This window comes from Sebastes fasciatus, chromosome 21, assembly GCF_043250625.1.
Source record: "Sebastes fasciatus isolate fSebFas1 chromosome 21, fSebFas1.pri, whole genome shotgun sequence".
Lineage (NCBI taxonomy): Eukaryota > Metazoa > Chordata > Actinopteri > Perciformes > Sebastidae > Sebastes > Sebastes fasciatus.
In genome coordinates this window covers 24,489,648-24,500,330 of record NC_133815.1, presented here as the reverse complement: position 1 = coordinate 24,500,330, position 10,683 = coordinate 24,489,648, and the positions used below count along the sequence as shown (strand labels likewise).

Below are 10,683 nucleotides of genomic sequence, written 5' to 3'. Positions count from 1 at the left end.
GTTGCTGGACATTTGTCAGGATTATGAGCTCATATTTCCAGGCCTTAGTGTTGTCCTTTGGTGTCTCTGAGTTGATGGAATTGTACAAACAAGGTGAAAATAAGAAGAACACTGTAATGTAGAGTACTTAAGGAAGTTCTATGCAAACCCCAAACATGAGTGTCGCACAGACACAGCTCACATTGTACTGTTATCTGAAATGAAGGACACAAGAGAAGACGTTGTTCTTCGTTGTTTTATTTGAAGTGTTCAACACAGCGAGCGTGATTAACTTTCAGTACATTTTGGCCTGTGATAAATATAATAGCACGACGAATAGTTTATATTCTTTCAGTTATGCAACAGATTGAAATGTGATGGACAATCGGTGAAGCTTAGAAAAATAACTTGACAAAGTGAATGTGGAGTTGAAGGTACAGTGAGTCTCAGAATGATCACAGATCAGTGGAATGAACAGTTAATTGCTGGTGTGACTGAGTCTGTTTCCTCACTCTTACAGATAATAGCAATAACTCAAAAGACTTCCATCGGCTAAGTTGCGCCAGCTAGAGACAATATGCTGTCTTTCTAGCTGGTGTGCTATGTCCACCGGAATATCTCACTTGCTGCTCTTTTGTTGGCTGTTCTATCTTTACATACACATTATATTCCGCAAAACGTAAGGCAAGAGAGAGTGAGTAGACAGACAGAGACAAAGGAAAACTCACTTTTGAGTACGCTTGTAAAACATGATAAATAACTAAACTAGAACATGTGTTTCGTGTCGAAAATGTGCATGAATACTGAAAGCTGAAATAAAGTGCTGAATTGCAGAAATCTGAAATTATTGGCCTGAAAAATCTCAAATACATTGCATTGCACTGCTGAAAACCTGGAGGCTTAAATGGAAAACTAGCAGAATTGGAAGCTTAAGCATTACCTAAAGAAGCTAAGAGCTGAACTACATTGCTAGAAAAGCTGGAAAAGTTCTTGTGACCCGTTTAAAGTTCAAATGAAGTCTGTAGCTGAAAGTTTGCTGAAGTACGAGAACTTCAAAGTGGAGTGGGTTTTGAAGATTCCTCCCATTCACTTACTCACATGTTGAATGAAGCTCATAGCATAAAAGGTAGACAAAAAGTTGAATACAATAAATGTCCTTACAGAGCTTTTGATATTTCAATAGTTTCTGTAGCTGAAAGTATGCAGAAGTTGTGGCGAACCAAAAAGCATACGGAAGAATGAAGAGCGAGAGTAATCGTGTGAATGCAGCTGCATCAGCGGAAATATGGCTTCCAGTGGACATTTGAACTGCAATGAAGATGTGTCGGCACTGAGCGGCATCAAGTGGACATCCAGGGTTAGTCATTAGAGGGTTGAATACTTTCACACGCTGGATTATCACTAAATAGCAACAGAGCAGTGGTACTCTGTCCAAAGCTGGACTCGCCTATATTAATGGTTTCCCCTTTGGTATCATAGCAGTTGAACAGTGTCGCCTTGCAGGACTTCTTGATACTGATGTCCTGATGTTGCATATAAAGCGACTAAGGATGACTTTATAATACATTCTTAACTTTGCTTCTAAATGACCTCTAATGACCTCTATGTCCAAGCATCTCTACTCCTATAGGATCTCTATACTACACAGTGAAATAGAGTCTAAACAATATGTAACCCCACATCTTTAAAACACAATGTGTACATTTCAATGTAATATAAAAAGTTAGTTTTTATTTAAAAAAAAAAAAAAAAGAGAAAGAAGAAAAAAAGGCACATGCAGTGAGTTTGACGGTCTGAGAGAGCAGTCATCTCCTCTCCTCCTCCTCCTATCCTCCGTCTTCTCCATCCTCCTCCCATCCTCCATCTTCTCCTCATTTATTCTTAGCGGCCAGCGGCTTCCTGCTGATCTTCTTACTCTTATCGTTGTTCTTCTTTGGTGGTTCTGGGTTGGCCTGCATGTGTCTGCCATAGAGACTGAGGAGGAGAGGAGAGGAGAAGGGAAGAGGAGAGGAGGAGAAGGAGAGGAGAAGGGGAGAGGAGAGGAGGAGAAGGAGAGGAGAAGGAGGAGGAGGAGAGGAGGGAGGAGGAGAGGAGAGGAGAGGGGGAGAAGGAGGAGGAGGAGGAGGAGAGGAGGGAGGAGGAGAGGAGAGGAGGAGAGGAGAGGAGAGGAGAGGAGAGGGGGAGAAGGAGGAGGAGGAGAGGAGGGAGGAGAGGAGAGGAGAGGAGAGGGGGAGAAGGAGGAGGAGGATGAGAAGGAGAGGAGAGAATTGGGAGGAGGTTAAGACTTCTTTCAGTTTCATGATCCAGAGTGAACAGAAGAGGATAATAGGAATAATAACAAGAACAGATGAACATGTGATGATATAGGGGTTGATAGATTGATAATAGATTGATGGAATGATGATCATCATGATGGAGAGAAGAGACAAACCAAAGGCTTTGAGTGGATCAGTGGGACTTCCAGTGATCTGGTCTAATAAATAAGACAACAGCACCCTAACCCTAACCCACCACCCTGGTCCTGGTCACTGGTCCTGGACACTGTTATCCTCAACACAACATACATTATGGTCATCAAGACACACACACACACAGTAATCAACATTCACTGTGGTTCACTTATTAGTGTAGCCGAGTAGTGGACGGTGTCTCTCACCCCCCCCCCCCCCTGCGCACGCACGCACGCACGCACGCACGCACACGCACACACACAACCTCTGTCTGTCACTTTCTCTCCCATGGGTGTCTCTTGCTCACCAGCGAGAGCTCATTGGACTGGAAAATACTTTTTCTTCAGTCTCCGTCTCTCTAAAGCCTCTTAATAATTCTCTTGTTTTTCCCTCCTCTTACTGTATTCATGCCTGGCCTGGGTTTCAAACAAGCTTACTTAAAACTGGGACATGTTGGAGCTGTTTGACCAGGATGCACCAACAACAAAGCAGCCAGTACATTGTACAGTATCGGTATACAGTACCTCCTTGGCGTTATAGGCCTATGTTATGATAGGACAACCCATTCTTTAGGAGAAAACAGTCACAGCATACGTGACTGGATCACAAGTCCTTATCTTTAAGATTCATTTCCCGGATCCCGGTATTGGCAACAGATTGGGCTGTTACAAAGAGCTAACTGTTGCGTTAGCTAACACTAGTAGCTATAGCTACAGCTCAATAAAAAGGCCTAAATAAAAAAAGGATTTGTTTTGTTTTGTGTTTAAAAGTAGTTCACAATTTGCACGTTATAATTAATTTCCCAATACCCTGCTCTATGACACTATACTGCCAGTTCATCACGTATAATAGAGTGGTAGAGACTGAAGAGGACATTTGGACATCATCATTGGACCAACGCGATGTCAATGTTGTATTCTGCTGGTTGTTGATTGGTAACGAGTTAAGGAAGGTTCTCCTCCCTTGTGGAGCGTCATTTGATGAGTTTTGGTTTATCACAGATTGGCATGAAAAAATATGAAATTCATTGAATTGATAGAAGAGGTCCCACCTCAAGGGAGGACGGAAGGAACCCATCCTCCCTTATCCCAACCACCACTTCCTTGCCTGCCCTGCTGGTGTCGCTGTTGAGGCATTTTAATCAGAATTTCAATAATGTTTTATTTTTACGAGGAGGGACAAAAATATTTTATAAATGATAATGAGATTTGGTAATTTCATTTCATTTCAACCAATTACTCTTTTTTATATTTTGATCTCCCTCTTGCCTCTCAAAAATAGAGGATGAGCCTCCACTGGTTCATGGACCAGCATCCTCGGCCTCTATGGACCAGCCTCCTCTGCCTCTATAGACCAGCCTCCACTGGTCAATGGACTAGCCTCCTCTGCCTTTATGGACCAGCCTCCACTGGTTCATGGACCTCTATGGACCAGCCTTCACTGGTTCATGGACCTCTATGGACCAGCCTCCACTGGTCCACACACATTTCTCAAACCATTCCAGCAGCAATCTCCAGTTCTCCACTCTCCATCCACGTGCTCGGTATATTCAAAACACTCGTATTAGCCCCAAGGGACAGATGGACGGACAGATAGATGAGTATAGTAGAGTAAGCAAGCGTCCTTCATGAACAGGTGTCTCAGCATATCATAGGCAGCTGTGGAGGTCCCACCTCACAAAGATAGTGGCAAGAGGACAACTCGTATGCTAACTTTAAACATCCCTTTGAGAACCTGCAAGTGATGGTAAGTGGTACTGTTTATGTGCGCGCGCGCACACACACACACACACACACACACACACACACACACACAAACACACACACACACACACACACAGTGGTGGAACTGTCAGTCTGTGATTGAAGTGTCTTGTATTCTCCTCTCCTCTCTCTGCCTCCATCCCATGTCAACACTTTCAACTGGGAATTAAATGCTGCCAAACTCCATAATATCTGCTGCCCATCAAAACCACAACGGGCCTACGGCAGAGACAAAGAGAGAGACGGACAGAGAGACGGAGAGAGAGACAGACAGAGAGACGGAGAGAGAGAGATAGACAGAGTCGGACAGAGAGGCGGAGAGAGAGACAGACAGAGAGACGGGGAGAGAGAGACGGACGGAAAGATAGACAGAGAGATGGAGAGAGAGACGGACAGAGAGACGGACAGAGACAGAGAGAGACAGACAGAGAGATGGACAGAGAGACGGACAGAGAGACTGAGAGAGAGAAGGACAGCGAGACGCACACAGAGACAGACAGAGAGACGGACACAGAAACAGACAGAGGGACAGACAGAGAGACGGACAGAGAGACGGAGAGAGAGACGGACAAAGAGACGGAGAGAGAGACAGACAGGGAGACGGACAGAGAGACGGAGAGAGGACGGGGGTGCCAGAGACACAGCCTGGGGGATACTGGGACTCTGCAGAGCCTCTTTCCCAGTCAGCTGGGCTGCCGAGTCCCAGAGGAGAGGGTCGGACTGAGACCAGCAGAGTGTCTGAGAGCAGCCGGACCTCGGAACAGTTGACAGGTTTTAGCAATGCTAGCGGCTCGGCTCTAGGACAGCAATGTGGGTCTGTCTGTCTGTCTGTCTGTCTGTTGGCCGGTTGGTCCACCACTTTGGTCCAGACTGAACTATATCACCATCTACAAGATGAATTGGTTCAACCTTTTTTTTTCTGCAGACATTCACGGTTCAGAATCCTGCTGACATTGTCGATCCCCTGACTTTAGCGCCACCATGAGACAAGCATGAGATCGGCAGCAGGTACACACATTCATGTCCCTCAGAATGAATTCTTGTGACTTTGCTGATCCCTTAACTTTTCATGTAGCCCCATCATCAGGCTTCCAAAGCTATTTCACCAACCAACAAGCACTAACCCTAAGCCTAACCCAACGCCCCAAGTTGGGAATCCTCTGGTTTTCCGGTCCCATGTATGCTGACATTCAACATTTTCCCTCATTTAAATTATTAATGCACCACCTCTGCCTTCTCTCAATTTTTTTAAATAGCCTAGCTCCAATCATTTCAGGAGAGAGGGACAACTGTTGAGCATCACCCAAATAATCTTATTTAAAGGGACTGTTTGTAACTTCTGACACGTATATTGCAGGTCAGTGTCAAATGAGTGCTCGCGTGTGGCTACGCTGTTCAGACTCAAACTCCAACACAAACTACACGGAAGCACCAAAACCGCAAAGTTGTATCTAGTGAAGCCCGTCTGTTGGCCGCGGTCGGAGGACGCGGGGGAGACCGTAGCTTTGGTCTCCAGGACCGGAGTCTCTGCTGTCCTCTGCTCCTCTGCCTGCTTGCCTTCACTCACACACCACACTCGTTCTCGTTCTTTCACTCCACTCACGTGCATGCACGCACACTCCACACTGCAGAAGAGTTAGTTTAGCTCTGAGAATATCTAGTGAATGTACAGTGGACGTTTGTGCAGAAATAACTGCTGCAGCTCCTCCAGACCAACAGAGGTTTCCCGTGTCTTGTGAAGTGACGGGGCTCCGCAGAGAGAAACGTTATCGTCTCCGACCAAAACTCCGGTGTCTCCCCTGTTCCCTCCGGCCGCGGTCGGGAGGCTGAAGCAGGAAAAGCGAGAGACCTTCGTCTGGTCAGCCAACATTACTGCCAAGCAGGTGAAATATAGAGTGATATTGTGGTTTTAGCTGACGTGTGTCGCCTCACTGTTTTGAGTGATGCTCACTCATGTCTATTTAGAGCGAGTACAAGCGCGAGCAACAGGACGCTGACTTTCGTTGACTTAACGGCCACAGGTGTCGCTGTTAACAAGACATTTCTGTTTCTTACAAACAGTCCCTTTTAAATGTCAGGGCAAGAAAGTGAACATTATTCATCTCAATAATCCCTCATTTCAATGATTAGTTTTATATTTTGCTATAAGTAATAACGTGGGTGGGTATTTGTTTAATATGTGCCATTACAGCTGTTTGTATGTGAATTGGAGAGGCAGGAAGTAGAGAGAACAGAAACAGATGGTATAATGAACAGAGAGATCAGGACTGTGGTGACCGATTGTGCACGATCCCTTTAAGAAAAGCGAGATTATTCATTTAGTCAATAAGTGGCCAATGCAGCACACTCGCTGCTGTCATAACAAGCTACTGTTAGCATAATTGTGGGTTCCTAGCATTGATGGATGAGTCGAGGAAAGAAGGATGTGGAGGGAAGAGGAGGAGCGGAGGAGGGGAATGATCAGTCAGTGTGTCAAAAAGGAAAAAAAAAGAAATCAATGTGAAGAGGAGAGAATAAAGCAGCCTATAGTTGATGATGGAGTGTTCACTCGTAATAATGCTTCCACTACTAGTATGTATAGTATGTGTTGCTGTGACGTTAACTCATACTGGTGTCTATCTGACAGTTGAAGACTGACATGAACAGAATACTGAGGACCATTGTGTCTTAATACTGAACATGACCATGAAGAAGAGACCAAAGTCAGGCCACTTCATAGCAACATTCAGCCTAATTAATCCTGTAACACATGCACGTAGTGTCCTGTGCTGCTTTACTGTAACATGTGTACAGTCTGAGGAAGCTTCGTCCATCTTAATCTTACTGAAAATCCATGACATGAAAAGACAAAACAGTCGACATCTAGTCCCACCGGTTCCCCACTCCCTTTTCTCTCTCTCTGTGTGCTGAAGAGGCCAGAACCCAGGAGAACGTGGAGAACGTCTCCAACCAGCCACAACCACTCTGAACACACGCACGCACACACACACACAACGACAGAAACTGTTTCATTATGCTTTTATACAAGCAATACAGAGCACTAACAGTTCTAGACGAAGATCAACATAAAGATTTCCCATTTCTTTTAAGTGTGTGTGTGTGTGTGTGTGTGTGTGTGTGTGTGATGAACTGTTAGGGCCAATTAAATGCAGAAGAAGAGAGGTGAATGGATTCAGATTCCTGATGATGTCTTTATGGAGCTCTGCTATTCCACACGGCTTAATTAATCATGGCAAAGTTCTGTGTGTGTGTGTGTGTGTGTGTGTGTGTGTGTGTAAAGAGATTGGAAAGTTGGTATTTTCTTTCCTTTATCAGGATGTGTATGTGTGTGTTACAAAGTTAAAAATATGTATGTATGTGTGTGTGTGTGTGTGTGTGTGTGTGTGTGTGTGTGTGTATGTGTGTGATAAATGTGCAAGGAGGCCAAAGGCCATTGATCTGATGGGGGCCTTCCTCTCACAGCCACCTCATCTTCACCAGAGCTGCAGAGCAATTTAGTAGTTTCCTTTACAGCCGGAGAAACATTAGTAGGAAGGAAGAAGAAGGAGGGAAGAAGGAGCTGTGAAGATAAGGAAGGGGGGAGCAGGGAGGGGGGAGGAAAGGAGTAGAAAAGATCCTAATTAAGATTCATGACAAACAACTGGGGTTTTTAGCCAATGGTGGCAAAGATCTCTGCTCTTATCATTAGTTAGTTACTATTCCTGCTGACTCACCAGTACTTTGACGGATGTGTGTGTGTGTGTATATGTGTGTGTGTGCATGTCAGCACTACTTTATCCATAAATGTAATCAACAAACATATCCTCAGTCCTTAAAATTTCAGTCCTGGTTGATTTGTCAACAAGAACCTTGTGTGAATATATCTGTAGCTGCTGCTTGTTGGGCTCACGGTGGTCAACATACTGTATGGCCCAACCCTACCTATTGGGCTGACGGTGGTTAACGTACTGTATGGCCCAACCCTACCTGTTGGGCTGATGGTGGTTAACGTACTGTATGGCCCAACCCTACCTATTGGGCTGACGGTGGTTAACGTACTGTATGGCCCAACCCTACCTGTTGGGCTGACGGTGGTTAACGTACTGTATGGCCCAACCCTACCTGTTGGGCTGATGGTGGTTAACGTACTGTATGGCCCAACACTACCTGTGACCGTGAGATTTGGTCTGGTGGCATTCTGACTTTATGTAGTCCACATCTACTTTTATGCAAATTTCCCCACTGCGGGACTAATAAAGGAATATCTTATCTCATCTTATCTCTTATAACGACTGAAGTGGTTCTAGGTTTGTTTGATGCTGCACATATTAATATTTCTCCATTTTGAAACTTTTTATTTCAAAATGTAATGATGTATGGACAGGATATTGAGGTGTAGTCGGGGGAGGGTCGGTTTGCAGTTCGGTGTGCTGAGGATCTCGTCGCTGCTTTTTGCAGATGATGTGGTCCTGTTGGCATCATCGGTCTGTGACCTCCAGCACTCACTGGATCGGTTCGCAGCTGAGTGTGAAGCGGCCGGGATGAGGATCAGTACCTCTAAATCAGAGGCCATGGTTCTCAGCAGGAAACCGATGGATTGCCTACTCCGGGAATGAGTCCTTACCCCAAGTGAAGGAGTTCAAGTACCTCGGGGTCTTGTTCGCGAGTGAGGGGACTATGGAACGTGAGATTGTCCGGAGAATCGGAGCAGCAGGGGGCGGTATTGCATTCGCTATACCGCACCAGAGAGCTGAGCCGGAAGGCAAAGCTCTCGATCTACTGGTCAGTCTTCGTTCCTACTCTCACCTATGGTCATGAGGGCTGACCGAAAGAACTAGATCGCGGGTACAAGTGGTCGAAATGGGTTTTCTCAGGAGGGTGGCTGGCGTCTCCCTTAGAGATAGGGTGAGAAGCTCAGTCATCCATGAGGGACTCAGAGCAGAGACGCTATTCCTTCACGTTGAAAGGAGCCAGCTGAGGTGGTTCGGGCATCTAGTAAGGATGCCCCCTGAGCGCCTCCCTAGGGAGGTGTTCCAGGCACGACCAGCTGGGAGGAGGCCACGGGGAAGACCCAGGACTAGGTGGAGAGATTATATCTCCACACTGGCCTGGTTAATGTGGCCTGGGAAAGGGAAGTTTGGGGTCCCCTGCTGGAGATGTTGCCCCCGCGACCTGACCCCTGATAAGCGGTTGAAGATGGATGGATTGATGGATGTAATGATGTTGCCGCACTAACAAAAGTCATTTATCATATGGCTAATTAATAATATGAAATAATTATTCTGTTTTAATCCTATGGGTCTAATGCAAACATGTGGTCGAAAACGTGTTTTTAGAAAGTAAAAAGTGAAAGCTGATAACACATCGGGGATAAAAACAGATATGTGGGCTAAACAAAGCTTATTCAGTGTTTTTTTGTAGAAGAATCCAGAGGGTTTAATCAGTGAGATGGCTCAGAACTGAGCTGAGCAGCCAGTGCAGACAGGTGGGAGAAGACAGAGGTTGTAATATCAGCCCTCCAACTGTAAGACCTTCTCACTGCAGGGCCCTGGTGCAGCCAACTCTGTTAGGCATTAATGCGTGAATATAATTAGACAGCAACTGAGAGGGAAGGACTGCACACTGCTTTCCAGCAGAACTAATCAGGCCTCGTTGAGCAGAAATGGCTGAGAATGACATGAAATATGTTTGCATGTTGCTGTGAGGATGATGTAAACTGCAAAAAAGATTGCAGCCATTTTTTATAAAGCATGCCAGAAGTTTCTAGAATGATTTCCTACCTTCTAGGGTGCCACTGGTTTCAGTACATGGTGAAATAAGCTTTAATAACATGTTGAATAAAACAGCATGCAGTAAGTTCTCTATGTTTATGATTTTTCAGTTTTTACCAGCAGCTGAGCTTGTTGCAGGTTTAAATATCCTCAATCATATTGTTTATGCTGCTGTAATATTATCTCCACACAAGTTTCAGCTTTGTCAGCGGTTTATTCTAATAATCCAGAGCAGCCCAAGTTATCAGTTATTAATTTGTTTTTCTCTGCGTGACAAAATGGACGTGTGGTGTGAGAGGGTGTGTTTCCCCTCGGTTGACTGTTCTGGCAAACCGATATATAGCCCAACTGTCCACCAGAGGATACCGTTGATATTTAACGCATGTATGAAGGTGCAGTACCAGCAGGGGGCAACAAAACCACTTAAGCCCGGTTCAGACTACACGATATCAGCCCGATTATAGCCCGACGCGGCCGTCGTAGGGGATCGGGATCGATAAATGAATGTCGTGTGAGAAAATCGATCCTCTTATCTTGTGTAGTGTGTCATAGTACATGACAACCAACGCCACGTCTGGGACGCCCCACGACACCCAGAGGAAAAGTCTAGCCTGTCAGAATTTTTCATCTTGACACGCCATAGTGTGACATCTCTAATGACGTGTTCCTTTGCGTTGACCAATCAGGTGCTCTCTCCAGCGCGCAGTCGCAGTCAGGTCACTTGGTAATAAACAAACTTGG

At 45.4% G+C, this 10,683-nt stretch overlaps 1 protein-coding gene across 2 annotated transcripts in view; it reads right to left on the bottom strand.

The window, feature by feature from the left end:
* Window positions 1–221: 221 nt before the first annotated feature.
* Window positions 222–10,683, bottom strand: part of rsu1 (Ras suppressor protein 1) — a 36,446-nt gene continuing 25,984 nt past the window's right edge. For both annotated transcript variants that reach the window (XM_074621971.1, XM_074621972.1), the window contains exon 9: window positions 222–1,953. In XM_074621971.1, coding sequence (XP_074478072.1) covers window positions 1,851–1,953 — 103 coding nt within the window. In that variant the 3' untranslated portion in view covers window positions 222–1,850. The remainder of the gene's footprint in view (window positions 1,954–10,683) is intronic.